The sequence below is a fragment of the Pristiophorus japonicus genome, chromosome 17 (genome assembly GCF_044704955.1).
Source record: "Pristiophorus japonicus isolate sPriJap1 chromosome 17, sPriJap1.hap1, whole genome shotgun sequence".
Classification (NCBI taxonomy): domain Eukaryota; kingdom Metazoa; phylum Chordata; class Chondrichthyes; family Pristiophoridae; genus Pristiophorus; species Pristiophorus japonicus.
Window position 1 is genome coordinate 111,839,871 of NC_091993.1, and position 21,925 is coordinate 111,861,795.

General features: G+C 45.2%; 1 protein-coding gene across 6 annotated transcripts in view; it reads right to left on the bottom strand.

Annotated features, from left to right (window-relative positions):
- LOC139227927 (solute carrier family 45 member 3) overlaps window positions 1–21,925 on the bottom strand; it is a 206,661-nt gene that overhangs the window by 7,947 nt on the left and 176,789 nt on the right. For all 6 annotated transcript variants that reach the window (XM_070859077.1, XM_070859075.1, XM_070859076.1 and 3 more), the window contains 3 exons: window positions 17,509–17,956; window positions 7,642–8,460; window positions 1,131–1,396 (listed from right to left, as the gene is read on the bottom strand). In XM_070859077.1, coding sequence (XP_070715178.1) covers window positions 1,131–1,396; window positions 7,642–8,460; window positions 17,509–17,680 — 1,257 coding nt within the window. In that variant the 5' untranslated portion in view covers window positions 17,681–17,956. The remainder of the gene's footprint in view (window positions 1–1,130; window positions 1,397–7,641; window positions 8,461–17,508; window positions 17,957–21,925) is intronic.

The following is a 21,925-nucleotide window of genomic DNA, read 5'->3' on the forward strand; positions in this document are numbered from 1 at the left end:
ATGACTAGACTGAAATGGTACTAAATCAAAGACAGACTGTAATTAAAAGCTTCACTTGCTGGAATAGCAATGATATGTAACAAGAGTGAAACTATCGATAAGGTAACAAAGTAGGGGAGTTAAACTAGTCTACGGAAAAGGAACTAGTTACAACCAAAAAGTTATTGATAAAGGATAAGTCAATTAAATTCTCCACACTCTACACTCCAAAGGTACTTCATTGGCTGTAAAGCGCTGAGATGTCCGGTGGTTGTGAAAGACGCATAGGATGAGTCAATTGGCGACGGACAACAAAGCAGCATCCCGGGGTGCGGTGATCACACACCAGCATCCGCAGATGGTGTGCATACTGCTCGGTGGTATAGAAACATAGAAAATAGGTGCAGGAGCAGGCCATTCGACCCTTCAAGCCTGCACCACCATTCAATATGATCATGCAACTTCAGTACCCCACTCCTGCTTTCTCTCCATACCCACTGATCCCTTTAGCCGTAAGGGCCACATCTAACTCCCTTTTGAATATATGTAACGGACTGGACTCAACAACTTTCTGTGGTAGAGAATTCCAAAGGTGAAGAAGTTTCTCCTCACCTCAGTCCTAGATGGCTTGCCCCTTATCTTTAGACTGTGACCCCTGGTTCTGGACTTCCCCAACATCGAGAACATTCTTCCTGCATCTAACCTGTCCAATCCCGTCAGAACTTTATATGCTTCGATAAGATTCCCTCTAATTTTTCTGAGTATAAGCCTAGTCGATCCAGTCTTTCTTCATATATGTCAGTCCTGCCATCCCGGGAATCAGTCTGGTAAGTTAATGATGAATCTTCCGCCGAGCGGTATGTCGACAGTATGTACCTGTTTTTTGACCAAACTTGCATTTTTGGGCAGTAAGTCGATGAATTTCGGGCCCTATATGTTTAAGTACAATTTATGCTTAATAAATCTGTGGTACCTGATATTCAATGAACACGAACCTTATTGATGAGAGGAGTAAATTATAAATAAGAACACCAATCCTCCAACAGTAGTAGACTAGCATTTTATTTAAATATATTTAAAAGAATAAAAAGCATGGTCTATAGTGTTGTGAAAAATACAAGCGATTGTTTATCAGAATGGTGTCCACTAACCTGTTTTTCCTTATGATAAAGGGAGTTTAATGTATAAGGTAGAATCTGTAGAGTTGAATATGTAAACCCTGTTAGTGCAGACATCGCTGTCACCAGGACCACACTCTTCGAAAGGCACATGATGATGGCAGAAAACGTAAAGAAGACAATGCTGGCGAGATAAACCGCTTTGGAGCCAAATCTTTTCACCAGTTTGTCCATTATTGCTGAACAAAAGATTGAGAACGCACACTGCAGGAAAAGACCTATACTGCCCATTCGAACACCTGCAGGAGAGAAGGGAGGGGGGGGGGGGTGAAAGAAAGAAAGAGTGTGTTTAATATAATAGGTACGCATTAAGAATACTTAAACTTTGACAGTGCAGAATCTGCATTATGATTTGGGCTTTTGGCTCCAACTAGTTATTCCAGTGTCACCTATTGTCAATTATGGTGTCATATGGTATCATTTCTTTAGCAGTTATAGCCATTCAAGACACTCCAGAAGATACTTTAATTGATCCTTTGCTATTAATAACTGCTGACATCCAAACCGCTTAGCTTAGAGATCGGGAAGATGAACTCTTATCAATTCCAGTCCCTGTGGCTCAGTTGGTAGCACCCTCGCCTGAAGGCTGTGGGTTCAATTCCCACTACAGAGACTCGAGCACTATAATCTAGGCTGACACCCCCAGTGCAGTCTTTCAGATGAGACATTAAACTGATGCCCCGCCTGCTCTCAGGGTACTATTTTGAAGAAGAGCAGGGGAGTTACCTCCAGTGTCCTGGCCAATATTTATCCCTCAATCAACGTAACAAAAACAGATTATCTGGTTATCAGATTTCTGTTTGTGGGAGCTTGCTGTGTATAAATTGGCTGCCATGTTTCCTACATTACAACACTTGCTACACTCCAAAAGTACTTCACTAGCTGTAAAGCACTTTGGGACGTCTGATGAAAGATGCGATAGAAATGCAAGTCTTTAGTTTTTTACTTTTATTTTTGCTCATGAGGAGTTCAGACAGATTGAGGTAAGAGTATTGATCTTTTCTGTGGAGCTGCTGGCAACATGTGATCATGCTGAGCCTTCAGGTGCTGGTTTTAGAATCTATTAACCCTGCATTTGACACTCTCCCACCACTAGGGGGCAACGACAATTTTTTACATCACTAGGAATCTGATGCAGTATGCTTGACTGAGTTGGGTCAATGCATGGCCTTTTTTGATTGGACCTTCAATGCTCTACTTTGGTGCAACGCTCACCTTTTACCCTCCTCACCTATTTTCCGGGGACAATTCCCGGATTAGGTACTGCGTCCCCTGACAAACAATGTCCCCGGAAGAGCCCCCGGTTCATGAAACCTGTCCCCGAACAGACTAGAGCCTTAGTTATCAGAATATATACACATCATATCTTTAGACATAATCACAGTTTCAGGTCAATGGGCTGAAGAGTGTTATTATAATAGTTATAAATGGTGTCTGAATGCGCTTCGATAGGGTGATGTAATTATATGCACATTTGTTTTACATTTGTAGTGTATACGTGCAACTGTTAAAATATAGGCTGCTAAAACATTTTGCCTCACTACACCACGCAACCTATATATTCCGTCATGGCAGCGTCACACTGCAGTTTTAAGACGCTCCATATCTTTAACCGAATCATGGAGATTACCAAACCAGTCACCAGCCTCGCTAACTTGAGTGACCCAAACATTTGTCGTCCCGTTACTCCACCTTTACTCCGTCTCACATCGTTGTTTGTACTCTCGCTTCTAAATAGCCACAACATCTTGGTGCGTGGGTGCAAAACAGACTAAGTGAGAAAATTACAAATCTCACCAATGTAATTCCATTTTGGCTGTAAAAGTCCTCTGGGCGCCCTGAGGTTGTGAGAGGCGCTACATCAATGTAAGCTCGTTCCCTTTCTTTCTAATTGCAACACTGTCAAAAGGCTTTGTCTGGTGCAGGCTCGAAGGGCGGAATGGCCTACTCCTGCACCTATTTTCTATGTTTCTATGTAACACTCCTGTGAAGCACCTTGGAATGTTTTACTGTGTTAAAGCTGCTTTATAAATGCAAGTTTTTGTTGTTGCATTGATCACGTTCATTTTTTTTTAAATCACTCCACTGGCTTGTAGTCACACACTTGGCAGCTGCTACAGCAACGTATACAACTCCATGTCTATTTTACTCATTGCAAGTTTTATAATGAGCCACAATTGATTCTTTTTGACCCACTGAATGAGTCAATTGGCGACGGAGAGCAAAGCAGCAGGTCCCGAGGGTACGGGATCACACACCAACATCCGCAGAGCTTAGAAAAGGCAGTTATCACCTGTAGCTGGAGTGGGAGCAACACAAAGGGTTTCTCCTCCCTCATCTTGCATGGTGGCGTGTTTAAACCACGTGCTCACCCTTCAGTTCTCACATCACATCACGCATCATTCTTCGGCACAGACACCAGTTGGCTGACTTGCTCCTTGCCCCGTCACACAATCAGCACCCCAAGGTTTCTCAACTCCATGATTACACTGCCTCCATTAGAGCTATACATGCCTACCCATCCCCCAACCCCCCAAAATGTTCTCCCCTCTTCCAAGGGCAGCAACGAACTTCAACAATGTTAGCCTTATGTCAGCTGTGGCTCAGTGGATAGCACTCTCGCCTCTGAGTCAGAAGATTGTGGGTTCAAGTCCCACTCCAGAGACTTAAGCACATGAATCTAGGCTGACACTCCGAGGGACTGCTGCACTGTCGGAGGTGCCGACTTTCGGATGAGGCATTAAACCAAGGCTCCATCTGCTCTCTCGGGTGCATGTAAAAGATCCCATGGCACTATTTTGAAGAAGAGCAGGGGAGTTATCCCCGGTGTCCTGGCCAATATTTATCCCTCAATCAACAGCACTAAAACTGATTATCAGGTCATCATCACATTGCTGTTTGTGGGGGCTTGCTGTGCGCAAGTTGGCTGCCGCGTTTCCTACATTACAACAGTGACTACACTCCAAAAAGTACTTCGTTAGCTGTGAAGCGCATTGGGATATCCTGTGGTGAGGAAAGGTGCTATATAAATGCAAGTCTTTCATGTATTTTCACCTGGTGCAGTGAGAAAACAAGACTATTTGGATAAGAAATCTGGAAAAAAACACAGGACTGGGCTTTGTACACGTCCTTGTATATCGACACAAGGGAAGCTGGAAACTGAGACTTGGAGCCTACTCCACCTTCTCTGCAAACATGCATGATTTTTTTTTAAACCTGTGCGGCAAAGCAATCAAGCAGACATGGGTTGCTTAGAGTTGTTCAATACACTAAAACGCAAACAGAATGCGGTCATACTCCTCCGACCAGTTACTCGATGCTTACCGTCAAAAGGCAACCAATCACCTCATTTTACTAACATGGAGACTTGTTGAAAAAGGGCCATTGGTATTGGGTTTAGACGTCAGCTGTGTTTAGTGTAAATCTGACTGAGTAATTGAATCGTTGGCGCTGCTACAAAGGACAGTCCGGCAAGACTGGTGTGTCGGGCCGCACTAGGTTTGCGTAAAAACACCTGCTTCTCAACATTACACACACACTCCCCTGCTCCCGATCAGAGAGAGAATAACTCAAGTCAGCCGTTAATCCTTCCCTGCATCAATACGTCAGCCCATGTACAGGAGGAGAAGAAGAAAAAATAATGGCTGTGATAACTTTAGACCTATGGTCCATTTGGTGCACAGCCAGGTCTTACTTCCTGGACTGATGCCAGCAGGAAAGGGTTTGTGGTGTAACACTATTTGAAATGAGCTATTGAATGCACAAGTCAAGAATCATGAAGATTTCGACAGATGTTGGGACATGTCGTGGACTAATTTGAGCATTAATTTTCATATATAGAGATTTTTTTTTAAATCTGAATTTTGAGTTACTTTTTCCATATCAGGTGGTGACTTGATAAACAAATGCACTGGCCCATGGATTGACGGGATGTTTGGCTTGCATCTCCTAATTCTACATCGTTGCTTCCCCCACCCCCACTGTTCCCCCGATGACACCGACTTTTCCCAGAGGGGAGTACTGCCATCGGCCCTCGCAGCTCTCCAATGCCTGGCTCGAGTTGCCATTTTCCACGGGTGAGCCTAGATCGTGATTGTTGGCTGCTTACCATTTGTTGCGAGAGGAGGCGGGGGCTTCATAGCCATTTTGATCCTGTTCTTAGCCAATGTCTGCATTTACATAGAATAAACAGCACAGAAACAGGCCATTCAGCCCAATAGACCCATGCCAGTGTTTATGCTCCTTGGGAGCCCCCTCCCACCCTCTTCATCTACCACCATCTAGTTCGTTAGATATATTCAAGAGGGAGTTAGATATGGCCCTTACGGCTAAAGGGATCAAGGCATATGGAGAGAAAGCGGGAAAGGGGTACGGAGGTGAATGATCAGCCATGATCTTATTGAATGGTGGTGCAGGCTCGAAGGGCCGAATGGCCTACTCCTGCACCTATTTTCTATGTTTCTATTTAACATATCCTTCTATTCCTTTCTCCCTGATGGGCTTATCTAACTTCCCCATAAATGTATCTACACTAGTCGCTTCAACTACTCATTGCGGTAGCGAGCTCCACATTCTAACCTCTCTCTGGGTAAAGAAACTGCTCTTGAACTCCCTACTGGATTTATTGGTGACTATCTGATCATTATGGCCCCTAATTCTGGTCTCACTGTAACTCATCCAATAAACGTTCTAATACAGTAACTCGTCAGAGTGAGTAAGTTGAATAACTTATTGCACATCCTGGCACAGTAACTCTCCAAACCAGTTCCCTTGTAATTATGTCACCAGCACTATTTACAGCAGAGAACAGTCATAAGAACATAAGAAATAGGAACAGAAGTAGGCCATACGGCCCCTCGAGCCTGCTCCGCCATTCAATATGATCATGGCTGATCTGATCATGGACTCAGCTCCACTTCCCTGCCAGCTCCCCATAACCCCTTATCGATTAAGAAACGGTCTATTTCTGTCTTAAATTTATTCAATGTCCCAGCTTCCACAGCTTTGAGGCAGCGAATTCCACAGATTCACAACCCTCTAAGAAATTTCTCCTCATCTCTGTTTTAAATGGGTGGCCCCTTATTCTAAGATCATGCCCTCTCGTTCGAGTCTCCCCCATCAGTGGAAACATTCTCTCTGCATCCACCCTGTCAAGCCCCCTCATAATCTTATACGTTTTGATAAGATCACCTCTCATTCTTCTGAATTCCAATGAGTAGAGGCCCAATCTACTCAACCTTCCCCCATATGTCAACCTCCTCATCTCCGGAATCAACCTAGTGAACCTTCTCTGAACTGCCTCCAAAGCAAGTATATCCTTTCATAAATATGGAAACCCAAACAGCACGCAGTATTCCAGGTGTAGCCTCACCAATACTTTTTATAGCTGTAGTAAGACTTCCCTGCTTTTATACTCCATCCCCTTTGCAATAAAGGCCAAGATACCATTGGCCTTCCTGATCACTTGATGTACCTACATACTATCCTTTTGTGTTTCATGCACAAGTACCCCCAGATCCCGCTGTACTGACATCATCGGATGTCAAACCTGCAACCACATAAAACACAGGATTGGTGTTTATGTACAGCAGCTTTGTATAAATGGGATCACTTTAAGGGAAAGGGTTGTAGGCATCTACAGTGACAGCATTTGTGTTCCTGTTTAGGAGTAAATGAATTGGTGTAATATATTTGTGGTCATTCACGGTCAGGATTTAGTACAAATCAGTCCAGGACTGATGCATTTTTTTTTAAATGCAGCTATTATAATTTCAGTTGTGTTTTTTGTTAATTATTGGGCACAATTAATATTGAATACATGCTTGACCACTGCAATACACTGGGAACTTTAGCATTAAGAGAATTAGATAATCCAACAGCTACCTTCTCCACACAGATGTCTGTGCAAGGTACACACCACCAAGCACCCAGGGATTGGCATGCTCCAGATATCACGGAGGGAAGCTTTGAACAATGTGGCCTACAATCAGTGCATTACTCTACCGATGAAGGGTTTATGCAGCGGAAAAAGAAAGACTTGGATTTATATAGCGCCTTTCACGACCACCGGACGTCTCAAAGCACTTTACAGCCAATGAAGTACTTTTGGAGTGTAGTCACTGTTGTAATGTGGTAAATGCGGCAGCCAATTTGCGCACAGCAAGCTCTCTCAAACAGCAATATGATAATGACCAGATAATCTGGGTTTTTTTTTGTTATGTCGATTGACGGATAAATATTGGCCAGGACACTGGGGCTAACTCCCCTTCTCTTCTTTTAAATAGTGGCCATAGGATCTTTTACATCCACTCGAGAGCAGACGGGGCCTCGGTTTAACGTCTCATCCGAAAGACGGCACCTCAGACAGTGCAGCGTTCCCTTGCCTCTGAACTGGAGTGTCAGCCTAGATTTGTTTGTGCTCAAGGCGTGGTAAATAACCCGTCTTTTCTCTCGCCACAGACGCTTCGTGCTAAAGCCGTTCTACCTTCATCATAGCGTAGTCTGGCTTCGCTCCCAGGGTCGGCATTCGGGACACCGTGGTAAAGCCCTTCCCCCACAAAGTCCGTGTAGAACATCATGAACGTCATGAGGGCCATCCAGCTGTAGAACTCAGCTACAACCAGCTGCCGGATCACCTTGGGAATGCGACAGTACAGCTGGTAGAGTTTGGGGATCAAAGTGCAGCAGTTCTTCAGTATGAGAAGGGAGTGCCTTGCCCGCCAAAGTGTACTCGTGGAGCAACAACAGTACCTTGCCAGAGGCTTGATGACTTCCTTTGGTGAGATGTCGACAAGGCCATCCGTATTGCTGCAGATTTCCTCAGATACAAAGAAGGTGGCGAACACGCACACAATAAATACGACCGCCAGAATGGTGAAGAGACAATCATCTTGCCCACCCAGGTAAGTGGAGAGAAAGGTCTGTTTCCAGTCTATCGCTGTCAAGAGGTAGCCGATGCAACCCCCCAGGCTGACCATAAAGGAATACATGGAGAAAGCTTGTCTGCAGTCCTCAGCATCGTGGAACAAGTCCGACAACAGGGCCTCCAGGGGGGTGAAGCAGACCTGGCCACAGAAGTCCAACATGCAAATCCCGATGATGAGGAAGATCACATCGACAGGGTAGTCCTTCAGGATGAAGGTGGTGGACATCTTGCTGGCATGGGGGATGATGAAGAGACTCAGAAGGACACCAAGGCACAGTGCCCAAATGAAAGGACGTCGGCGGCCATATTTACTTGTCCAGTGGTCACTTGCTGAACCGATCATTGGAACAAATACAAGTCCTAGGACTGGCCCAATTCCTGTGGAAAGGAAGTAAAAATGATAAAGACATTGGTACCAAAATACAATTTAACAAATATGAAGCAACAAATCCCACCATGGCAGCTGGGGAATTTAAATTCAGTTCATTAAATAAATTTGGAATTTTTAAAAAAGTGACCATGAAACTACCGGATTGTCATAAAAACCCATTTGGTTCACCAATGTCCTTTAGGGAAGGAAATCTGCTGTCCTTACCCAGTCTGGCCTCTATGTGACTCCAGACCCACAGCAGTATACTTGACTCTTAACTTCCCTCTGAAATGGCCTAGCAAGCCATTCAGTTGTACCAAATCAGCACTGTAAGAGTACCTTCACCACACGGACTGCCGCGGTTCAAAAAAGCGGCTCACCACCACCTTCTCAAGGGCAATTAGGGATGGGCAATAAATGCCGGCCTTGTCAGCGACGCCCACATCTCAGGAATGAATTTTTAAAAATTCATTAAAGTAATTACATTTTAAAATGGCAATTTCTCCTTCAAAATGGTAAACTTTATACATACTACTCAATTGCACATGGGGACTCCAAATCATTAAAAGCAGCATCACAGGCCAGCAAGGCAATTAAAAATGCTAACAAAGCACCAGGATTTATTTCTCGGGTTATAGAATTCAAAAGTAGTGGCACGGTTAATCTTGTAGAGGACCCTGGTCATCCGCATTTGGGAGTATCGTGCTGCTTGCTTCTTCTTGGACAGTCCCTCGGAGTCGAGGATGACCTGCTTCCACGCTAATGTGTTCTCAGGTGATTGAGGAGACCAATGCAGGACCTACAGTCTCTGTCACAGGTGAAGCAAGTAGTGGCACAACTCTCTTCTCCAAACTAGAAAAAGGACATAGAAGCACCGGAGAAAGTACAAAAAGATTTACAAGGCTGGTACCAGAACTGAGATAAATAGCTATCGAGAAAGGTTGAACAGCTTTTTTTCTTTAGAAAAGGGAAGACTTAGAGGGGACCTGATAGAGAGCTTTAAAAATTATCAATTGTTTGGACAGCGTAAAAATGGAGGGAACATTTCCACTTGTAGGAGAATCCAAAACCAAGGCCTGTAAATACAAGAGATAGTTACTAAATACTTAGGTAAATAAGGAGAAATGTCTTTGCTCAGAGAGTGGCTAGAATGTGGAACTCGCTACCACAGCAAGTGGTTGCGGCAAAAAGCTTTGATGCTTTCAAAAGGAAACAAGATGAGTACATGAGAGAAAAGGCAATAGAAAGCTATGCTAAAAGGCCGAGATGATGTAGATGGAATGGGAGGTGTTATGTCTGTAATGTACTTATGAATGACTCCACGAGGCAATGTGTTGTACTCAAACTGTAGTGACCTTGGTCCTTTATTTGTAACTCCAGAGTGAGGCTCAAGCATGGTGGGCAGCCTTTTATACACCTATGCAAGTGACCCTCAAGTCTCCCACTGCAGTGCCCTCTGGTGGACAGCCTCTGCCACAGAGGCAGGAAACCCCGGTGTCCACCAGTTGCACCCTCTAGTGGTGCCAGCATAGTATATACACACAGTGTAAACCTTATTTATAGTACATCAGGTAACAAGTCTCCATCTTATGCAACTATACAGTGACTACACAGAAAGTATATCTATAGTCTGCATATATAACAAGAGGAGACTCGTGTGGAATATAAACACCAGCACTGTCTAGTTGGGCCGAATGGCCTGTTTCTGTGCTGTAATTTTATAGAATTCTCTGTAATTGAAAATGGCTTCTATTTAGTTTATGTAAGTAATGGCTCCTCAGTGAATTGGGCAAGGCAAGGATATTAAGGGTTAGAGAACCAAGGCCGGTAAGATGGAATTAAGATACAAATCAGCCATGATCTAATTGAATGGCAGAAAAGGCTCGAGGGGTTGAATGGTCTATTCCTGTTCCTACGTTCCTATTTCAATCTCTCACTCAAAAGAATCTAGTTTGTGAGGGGGATATTTCCATTTTTTTTTATTTATTCATTCATGAGATGTGGGGGGTCGCTGGCAAGGCTGGCACTTATTGCCCATCCATAAATGCCATTGAGAAGAGGTCTTCTTAAACTGCTGCAGTCCATGTGGTGGTAGTACACGCAGCGGTTTGGGACAACGGAGTGGCTTGCTAGGCCATATCAGATGGTTGTTAAGAGTCAACCACATAGCAGTGGGTCTGGAGTCATGTATAGGCCAGGCGCACCAGCGTCAGTGTTCTCAATCAGGCCAGCATCCCCAGCATCGAAGCAATGACCATAGTCAACCAGCTCCATTGGGTGGGCTACACTGTTCGCATGCCCGACACAAGACTCCCAAAGCACGTGCGCTACTCGGAACTCCTACACGACAAACAAGCACCAGGTGGGCAGAGGAAACGTTTCCAGGACATCCTCAAAGCCTCCTTGATGAAGTGCAACATCCCCACCAACATCTGGGAATCCCTGGCCAAAGATCGCCCTAAGTGGAGGAAGAGTATCCGGGAGGGCGCTGAGCACCTCGAGTCTCGTCACCGAGAACATGTAGAAAACAAGCGCAGACAGTGGAAGGAGCGTACAGCAAACCAGACTCCCCACCCACCCTTTCCTCCAATGACTGTCTGTCTCACCTATGACAGAGACTGTAGTTCCTGTATTGGACTGTTCAGCCACCGGAGAACTCAGAGTGGAAGCAAGTCTTCCTCGATTTTGAGGGACTGCCTATGATGATGATGATGAGCCAGACCAGTAAGGATGGCAGGTTTCTTTCCCAAAAACATTAGCGAATCAGATGAACTTTTACGACAATCCAATAGTTTCATAGAAATTATGGAAATAGGTCCTTCCTATCTACTCCATCCAGGCCCCTCATAATTTTATGCACCTCAATAAGGTCTCCCCACAGTCTCCTCTGTTCCAAAGAAAACAAACCCAACCTTTCCAGTCTTTCCTCATAGCTAAAATTCTGTGGTCCAGACAACATCCTCGTAAATCTCTACTGTATCCTCTCTAGACCAATCACATCTTTCCTGTAATGTGGTGCCCAGAACTGCACGCAGTACTTTAGCTGTGGCCTAACTAGTGTTTTGTACATTTCAAGCAGAACCTCCCTGCTCTTGTATTCTATACCTCGGCCAATAAAGGCAAGTATTCCGTGTGCCTTCTTAACCACTTTATCTACCTGGCCTGCTACCTTCGAGGATCTGTGGATATGCACTCCAAGGTCCCTTTGTTCCTCTACACTTCTCAGTGCTCTACCATTTAATGTATATTCCCTTGCCTTTTTAGCCTTCCCCAAATGCATTACCTCACTCTTCTCCGGACTGAATTGCATTTGCCACTGTTCCGCCCACCTGACCAGTTCATTAATATTTTCCTGCAGTCTACGGCTTTCAACCACACAGCCAATGTTAGTATCATCATGGTCATCATTACTGATACTACCCGATATTCCAGATTTATTTAATTAACTGAATCTAAATTCCCCAGCTGTCTCTGGATTACTAATCCAGTAACATAACCACTATGCTACCGTACCCTCCCAAGATGTGTCATATCAGTCAAGACTTGTAGCACGCAAATACTACGAGACGGCCAGGGAATAAGTCAAGACTGGAATTCAAGCTCTGGTGTCCATTTTGTGAGGCCATCTCGGAAATACAATGGTTCCCAACTAGCAAAAACCTGTTTGCTGAGCCACAGCTGCAAATGGGGCACCGAAAGTTCACTGCTAACCAAATCTTGAACACTGGCCATCGCTGCGCCTTATTGAAAATAGGAAATTCACTCTCATGCAATGGATCTTGCACAAGTCTAATAGTAGTGTTGACCCAAACAAAGGAGAGCCTTCAGGAACAGGATATTCAATACCTCACCAGACAACCAGACACCAAGACAACATCCTGTTACCTAGCAATGCATAAAAGCACTTCCAAAAGCAGTTTAGTTACAGTAGCTCTATTTAAAGAAATGACAAGTTTTGCACAACTTAGTCTAATTTATGGGGTTAGTAGGCCGGCTTTGGTATCCATGACAACATTGATGTGAAATAGACACAACCTGACCACTGTTTGAAGGGGACATGTACTATGCATTTGGACGACGAGGTTGCCAAGATCAAGTCTTATCGGATTACTATCCCTCTTATCGCAGACATCCCTCAGTCACATTTGAAGGGGCCCCATTTGAGGCAATTCGGCTTCTGTTGGGCATGAAAATAATATTGTGTTCTTTTAGAGTTGCAGTATCTGAATAGGCCGAGCTAAAGCCTGAATGGCAGCTTTGTGCTGTAAGCAGCACGTTGCACTGGGACAGAGGGGACAGCAAAGTGCAAGCTTTCTTGCCAGCTGATTCCTTTTCTTTTCTTCCACTAGCTTCTGAACTAAACCTTCACCGCAAGACACCTCGCAAAATATTTCTGCGCTTCAGACTGGTTAACTGCGACAGACAGGATTGCTGCTTTCATTTCCTACTTGGAAGCACGATCGGCAACTATTAGAAAAATAAATTCCAGACATTTTTCGGGATGGCGGGGTGGGGAAACGGACTATCTTTTTTTCTTCATTTTAATTGTTAAAAAAAAACATTGAAAACAGATGTCGTCACCCGTGATAGCTGTAGGATTTAACCAGCCACCGTTTCCTGACAACCGTTGTAATTATAGCCGTTGCAATAAATGTAGTTAGAACACGTTATATATTTAACAGCAAGAAGGTAGGCGGGGGGAGACCCAGGGGCCACGAAACAGCAGCTGAACAGAAATTGCCACATCACACTTCCAGACGGAAGCAGTGAACTCCCTAATGCACGAAGCGGAACACGGGGGAATTTTTTCCTGGGACGTCTCACTCACTTGTCTTCGGAGTCTCAAACAAGTTGGGAGGCTATTTCTACAACTTATGTTATTTAAATACATGAAGAGAAAACATTTTACAGGGCTATTGTGTGTGTGTGTGTGTGGGGGGGGGGGGGGGGGGGGGAAGAGCAGGGGAGTGGGATTAACTGGATAGCTCTACCAAAGAGCCAGCAAAGGCACGAAGAGACAAATGGCCTCAGTCTGTGCTGTGTCATTCTATGAATTAGACCATTCAGGGGCTCAATTGTCCTATTCATACTTCAAGCCCCATATTTTCTGAACTACTGAAATACTTAAAAAAATATATACATATATACACACACACACACACACATTCAGTCTACAAAAATCTTTAAAACTGCTCACAAGAATTTTTTTTGGCCAGTCATATTTTGGACACAAACTGCTCAGCCAAATAAATGGCCATTATTCACGCGCAACTCGTTGACACCCAGTGTTGGCAGATGAGCAAAGTACAGTTCTCCGATGGTATCCGCACGCACTCACTTGCTGTCAGACGCACTGTCCTAGTGATCGCTGCCACTTGCTTTCTAGGTCTATACATAACGAATGCCCACTTGGGTGCAGTACGAGAGCGAGTCAGGTCTCCATGGGACTGCACCCTGACAAAGAGGCAGTGCCTTGAGGGAAGGGAAGGGACTTGTAGTGGGGAAAAACATCATATACTTTAATGCACTTCAGCAGACATTTTAAAATTCTATTTTGATGGTGGTGTTGGGGGAGGGAGTCAGATCCTGTGCACTTTTATATTTTATTGCCTACTCAACGCTAAGATTCTTTCTCTCCCTCTTAATATCCCTGCAGCATTTCAAATGATAAGCTAGCCTTTTCCTTTAATACTGGGGAAGGAAAAGATTCGTAAATGGTAGCTTATTTTATCAGCAGTTGCAAAGCATGATATAAAACCTTCCTTCCCTCCTCCAAGATATTCTGCCACAAGTTAACCCTCGGCACGTGCTCGAACCTTCTGTGTCGGACTGAGGAGCTGAAATATTGCCCATGGTCATATTTGGGTTCTCCCAATACATGTGGGCAAATTTGGGCGCAGCTAAGTGTTGGCACTTAGTAACAATTTTAGCACAAGGTTCGGTGATAAAACAGCTTGATAAATATAGATAGAAAACAAAAAGATTTGAAGGTGCACAGATCTAAAGTCTGGGGGCTGCATTTTTGGCTTGATGCCACCTCCGTTTTCGCCCCGGAGCAGCGATAATGGCGGTGGAAGGCATTTCCGGGCGGGTGGCTAATCTGCAGCGCCCTGCCGGGACATTCAGTGCCAGGTTTGCGGGGTGCGTAGTAGTACCGCGCGGGAGAGGCGAACCGGTGTGCAAAGACCCTGGTTGCAACACCAGCTCGAAATTTATTTTGTGCCCGATCTGTAGCGCCCCCTAGTGGGACCGCCTGTGAAAGCTGGCGGTCCGAGCAGTACCGGCCGCAGTGAGTGAAGTAATGTCGATCTGAGGCAAGTGTGATTATTTTTTATTTTTGTGATTTATGTTGATACGGCGTCAGTAATGAATTGGGAATGTTTTTGGTGGAGTTTTTTTTCAGATTTTTTTTCCCCCCATGGAAGCCTCGCTTAGAGCGCTCAGAGGCCGGCTGTTTAGCTCACAATTTTCAGTTGCTCAGCCGGCCTAGCGCCCTAAAAGAGGTGTGGAACGCCTCCCTTAGCGCTCCGCTCCTCACTCAGGGACCAGCTGGTGAATTTTGCGGCTGGAGATGCAAACCATTTCCCGGCGCAAAATTTACCGCTCCGCCTGGATTAACGGCGTAACAGAGGCGTGACCGAATTTCCACCCCAAAATCTTTCTGGTTTTGGTGCCAGGTTTTCAAGGTGTGGGTATTCCTGAAAACTGGTAGGAAAGTTCTCCAACTGCTGCCATTTATCTCAATGTTATTTAGTTTAGTTTAGGAAAGATTGGAGTTTAGCGAATACACTTTAATGCTGTGCAATAAGGTTTTTGTACAATTTATTCCCTCATATTGTTCACACCAATAACACAAGCGGCACAGACCTGTGACCATCACTACTTCCATCGAGTGTTGCAACCTAAGTTTGAAAAGGCAGCATCTAGAATCACACTGCTGGGCATTTCCTGCTGTTCAAGTGGTCATAGGATGAAGCCTTCACACACCCACCATCAAGTCCTAATAGCATCGTACTCACAAGCTTCTGGTACCTTCAGGCAGCCTCTAGGTGCACAATGTGGTCCTAAGCTGTGGAATTCCCTCCCTAAACCTCTCCCATCTCTCTCTCTCTCTCCTCCTTCAACACGATGCTTTGAACCTCTCTCTTTCATCAATCTTTTGGTCACCTGTCCTAATGTCTCCTTCTTTGCCTCAGTTGTCAATGTACACTCCTGTGAAGTGCCTTGGGACATTAAAGACATTATAGACAAAGGCAAGTTGCTGTTGCTGCACATGTATAATGCCAGGTAGAGGAGATGTGGGCTTCTAGCTGCAAACCCCTGTACCCCACCCACAAAGCTGGGATAGGGCGAGTTCCTGAATGAAGGCCAGAGCTTCCCACCAGGAGGGAGGTTACAAAATAACATGGAGGGAGAGTCATCACTAGGTCCTCCTGGAATACATCAGCATCACTGACTGTGAGTGACAGCGGTGGATAGTTGGGAGTAATTTTGTTCTAAAAAGCAATTCTGTGACCTGTATTAGCTCCCAGTTAAGCAACGCCTCGATTTTAAAATTCAAATACTGGTCTGCAAATCCCTCATTGTCTCGCCCCTCCCTATCTCTGCAATCTCTTCCAGGATATCTGCGCTCCTCTAATTCTGCCCTCGAGCATCCCCGATTTTAAATCGCACCACCATTGGCGGCCATGTCTTCAGCTGCCTAGGCCCCAAGCTCTGGAATTCCCTCCCTAAACCTCTCCACCTCCCTTTCCTCCTTTAAGACGCTCCTCAAAACCTACCTCTGACCTCATCTGCCCTAATATCTCCTTATGTGGCTCGGCATCAAATTTTGTTTGATAATGCTCCTGTGAAGCGCCTTGGGACATTTTACTGCCATATAAATGCAAATTATTGAGCAATCAAGTGGGCTGCCCATGAGTTGGGAAGTCTCACGGTGAATTGACCTGATGGAGGAAAGAGAAGGAAAATGTGGCATCTCTTATTTATCCAGCTCATCTTTCTAACCCTACTGAGTACTTCGCACTGACCAATATTACTGTACATGATTAATCAACGGGAAACAATTTTCTAAATAATTTCATGTGACAGAAGAGCTGCAGACACGGCAGCGTATGCTCCCGCAGTCCTAATGTGTAAAGGAGGCACCCAATGTCGCATGATCCCGTACAGACCACGAGGCCCCAGGTTTTGTTTCCCATTCTGCGCGGAGTTAGTACAGTACGGTCGCATAGTCGTTCTGTTACTGGACTAGTAATTCACAGCAGCTGTGGAATCTAAATTCAGTTAATGAAATAATGCTGGAATTAAAAAACCATCATCAGTAATGGTGACCATGAAACTGTCGTAAAAACGCATCTCGTTCACGAATATCCTTTAGGGAAGGAAATTTGCTGTCTTTACCCGGTCTGGGCCTACATGTGACTCCAGACCCACAGCAATGTGGTAGACTCTTAACTGCCCTCTGAAATATCTCAGCGAGCCACTCAGTTGTGCCAAACCGCTGCGACAAAGTCAGCACTGTGAGAGTACCTTCATGACTCGGATGTTTAAGGCTCATCACCACCTTCTCAAAGGCAATTAAGGATGGGCAATAAATGCCGGCCTGGCCAGCGACATTCACATTCCGTGAATGAATACATTTTTTTTTTTTAAAAAGTCCACTTGGCGGCAAAGTGCAAGAAGGAGGACTACAGGCACCCAGAGGGTGGGGGTCTGGAACTCGCTGCCTGAAACGGTGTTAGAGGCAGAAACCCTCATCACATTTAAAAAGTATTTGAATGTGTACATGAAGTGCCATAACCTACAGGACTACAGACCAAGAGCTGGAAAGTGGGATTAGGCTGGATAGCTCTTTGTCGGCCGGCGTGGACATGATGGGCCAAAATTGCCTCCTTCCGTGCTGTAAATTTCTATGATTCACACATGGAACTGAAGGTCTGCAAGAGTTAGTGGCTTAAGGAGAAGGAGGAGGAAAAAAAAAAAATCCTGAAATTAAACATCGTCTAAATCACAACTTCACAATGAGAGTGCACTTACAGTACAATTGTACTTACCCAAGACCATAGTCATATATTTTTCCTGCACCCCAGCTTCGAGCAGCAGTGGGGGCACAAAGGTGATTCCAGCTGCCACACAGATCTCCAGGCCACAGGTCAGTGAGTTCAGCAGCAACAACTGGGACCTTCGCTTGTGGAAGAACATACTAGGTTGGGCTTTCTCAGTCATGGCGAGGCTTTCTCTAGATCTTGTCAGAGACAAAGTGCAGGGTTAGAATTTTCTCGTCCAACTGGACAAATGTTCTGTAGCTCTCACAGTTTCTAACACCACAAGTGTGGAGAGTTCTTCTCAGCATTGCTATAATGTGAAACAGCTCCATGTTCAGACACTGAGAATCCAGAGTTGTTCATCGCCAAGTTGCCACTGTAAACAGACCATGTTTTTGGTGACAAAGAATTGTGTTTGCTCTCCAAGCTCAAGGTAAAGACATCAGCAACAGTTACTCTGTAAGTGAAGAGAAAAACATTTTAAATTGAAGGTTCATAGAAAAGAACAAAATACTTGCATTTATATAGTGCCTTTCACTACCACTGGACGTCTCAGAGCGCATTACAGCAAATGAAGTCCTTTTGGAGCGTAGTCACTGTTGTAATGTAGGAAACGCGGCTGCCAAATTGCGCATAGCAAGCTCCCACAAACATCAATGTGATAATGACCAGATAATCTGTTTTTGTTATGTTGATTGAAGGATAAATAGTTGCCAGGACACCAGAGATAACTCCCCTGCTCTTGTTTGAAATAGTGCCATGGGATCCTTTACGTCCACCAGACGGGGCCTTGGTTTAACGTCTCATCTGAAAAACGGCACCTCCGATTGTGCAGCACTCCCTCAGCACTGCACTGGGAGTGTCAGGCTAGAATTGTGCGTTCAAGTCTCTGGCGTGAGACTTGAACCCACAACCTTTGACACAGAGGCGAGTGTGCTACCCACTGAGCCACAGCTGACACAGCAAGGGGGTCGCTCCGCAATAAATCATCGTGTCTCCCAGGAATAGTCCCTTTATATTGCAGTTTATGAGAAACACAAGTAAAAGGAGTTTACTTGGTCCATATTTATTTGCAGGTGTTTAGGGGAGGGGGGGGGGGGGGAAGAAAAAAAATGTAAATCAAACAAAAGTAAAAAATAATCTTCAGATGATGAGATCTCAAACAAAAGCAGAAAATGCTGGAAACACTCAGGTCAGGCTGCACCTGTGGAGGCAACAGGCACGTTGACATTCCTGGTGTAAACCATTCATCAGAATGGTGACTTGGGCTCCGATGAAGGATCCATACCCGAAATGTCAGGTCATCTTCTTCTCTCTCTTCACAGGTGAGGTCTGATCTGCCGAGCTTTGCCAGCATTGTCTGCTTTTGTTTCGCTGAGAATGTATGGCAAATCAATACTGCTGAAACCCTGATCCATGCCTGTGTTACTTCCAACTTCGACTATTCCAATGCTCTCCTGGCTGGCCTCTCCTCTTCCACCCTCCCAGCAACTTGAACTCATCCAAAGCTCTGCCGCCTGTGTTCTAACTCGCTCAAAGTTCCGTTCACCCATTACCCCAGTGCTCACTGAACATAACATAACATAAGAATTAGGAACAGGAGTAGGCCATCTAGCCCCTCGAGCCTACTCCGCCATTCAACAAGATAATGGCTGATCTGGCCGTGGACTCAGCTCCACTTACCCGCCCGCTCCCCATACCCCTTAATTCCCTTATTGACGGATATTGGCTTCCTGTCTGGCCACGCCTCAATTTTCAAATTCTCATCTTTGTTTTCAAATCCCTCCAGGGCTTCCCCCCTCCCCATCTCTGTAACCTCCTCAAGCCCTACAACCCTTCAAGATCTCTGCACTCCTCCAATTCTGGCCTTTTGCACATGCCCAATGTTAATTGCTCCACCTTTGATGCACTGCCTTCAGTTGCTTCGGCCCTGAACTTCGGTATTCCCTCCATAAACCTCTCTGCTCTCCTTTAAGACACTCCTTAACATCTACCTCTTAGACCACGTTTTTGGTCAGTGTCAAATCCAAGCTATGGGCCCTAGATAGATGGATGCAGAGAGGATGTTTCCACTGATGGGGGGGGGGGGAGACTAGAACTAGAGGGCATGATCTTGGAATAAGGGGCCACCCATTTAAAACAGAGATGAGGAGAAATTTCTTCTCTGAGGGTTGTTAATCTGTGGAATGCGCTGCCTCAGAGAGCTGTGAAAGCTGGGACATTGAATAAATTTAAGACAGAAATAGAGAGTTTCTTAAACGATAAGGGTTTAAGGGGTTATGGGGAGCGGGCGGGGAAGTGGAGCAGAGTCCATGATCAGATCAGCCACGATTTAATTGAACGGCGGATCAGGTTATATAAACGTAAGCTGTAATACAGAAGAAACAGTTCACAGAACATTAAACTATATTGGGTTAAGTCCAAATGATCCTATATAGGTAAATTCATCAATCCCATGCTCCCTGCGGGAGAGCATGTCAAAAATAGGGCATCACTGAAGCACTGATTCTCTGACCCAAGCTTCCTTCGATCTCAAATTCGCTGAGAGGTGCCATGTCAGTGAATTTACCGTATAGCGTATTGATGTGTAGACTGAAAAGAAAGACCTGGATTTATATAGCGCCTTTCATGACCACAGGATCTCTCAAAGTGCTTTACAGCCAATGAAGTACGTTTGAAGTGTAGTCACTGTTGTAATGTGGGAATCGCGGCAGCCAATTTGCGCACAGCAAGCTCCCACAAACAGCAATGTGATAATGACCAGATAATCTGTTTTAGTGATGTTGATTGAGGGCTAAGTATTAGCTAGGACACCGGCAATAACTCCCCTGCTCTTCTTCGAAATAATGGCATGGGATCTTTTACGTCCACTTGAGAGCGCAGACGGGGCCTCGGTTTAACGTCTCATTCGAAAGACAGCACCTCAGACAGTGCAGCACTCCCTCGGTACTACACTGGAGTGACAGCCTATATTTTTGTGTTCAAGTCACTGGACTTGAACCCACAGCCTTCTGACCCAGAGGCGAGGGTACTACCCACTGAACCACAACCGCCACTGAAGAACAATCCAACCAGCATTGCTCCCTTGATGCCTAGCCCTGCCAAAATAACCCACGATTGAGAGCTACTGTGAATGCAAAAAAGGAAAATACACAGTTTAACTTAGAAACGCTTCTGGAAGCTAACAGGTTTCCATCCACGTGACCACTTGTAAGCAAGAAAATTAGATATATTTTATTTTACTTCACAGATTGGTGATGTTTCTATGTTGTCTTTTACACATGCAGAACTCCTCACTGCCTTTAGCCCTGCCACAATCTTTAGACTTTTAAAACCTAAGGTCCTGCATTTGGACCGTTGCAGGTCGGGGCCTTAAAAGGAGCGGTGAGTGTCAGCCTGGGAGCCACCACAGGATACAACGTGAGCCCGTCCCGGAGGGCAACTGCTGTGAAGAGGGTGACTGGATTGGACGCCACCATAACCCAGTTCGGTGATTGCAGCGTGGGCAGGTACAGCAGGAGCGGCGAGGTCGGGGCGAAGGAGCAGCGAGAGATTGTAGAGCGGTGATCCAGCCCCGAGAAGAGGCATGAGTTCGGGGCCAGAAGAGGCGAAGACCCAGGGGCAGCACAGGCCAGCCCACACTGCGATGTGTGTGTGCACTCGGTCCGTGCAGCAGAGCTGGTCTCCAGTCATCTTGGTTAACCCTTGCCACTGGACCAAGAACAAGCTCTGTCAAGCACACATGGTGGCTGGTGTGCAACTGCCACCATACGTTAAAAAAATCCACGCACAGGCATCTTCCACCCTTCAATATGTAGTTCTGGACCTGGGATATTAGGTCCTTCATTGAAACATTTGTGAACTCATTGAACTCATCCCTTTTTGGCGTGGAAGCAAATCATCGAGGGACCGTCTAAGAAGAAGAGGACCGTGGCTCTTCACCTAGATTTCTCAATTTAAAAATAAAAACAATCATTTTACAGAGCTATAACTCAGCTGCTACCTTCAGGGTCCATTCTTGCCGCTGCAGATCTTGTACATAAGCAAAGGAGCCGTGTTGTGTTGGAGCATGCTGGCTAATTCACACATCGCTGCAGAGGCCCAAGCACTCGGTCGAACATGTGCTATCTAAAAATATTTTATAGCGTCTTTTACAATGTAACATAGACTCTTGGGACGGGTTTCAAGTAAGCCAGCCATTCATCGCAACACCCTCGGGGACATAACCATCCCCAATAAACTATGCACAAATTACTGTTCACTCATCAGATACACCACATAAAACACACACTCCACGCAACAAAAGTCAACTGTACATAACTGTATGGCTTTGAACATGTAACTTGAGAAAGGTTGAGTCAATCTGAGAATAGATGGGACTAGCATATTGTGTTGTGGTTCGGAGTCAGCAGTACAGGAAACAGGA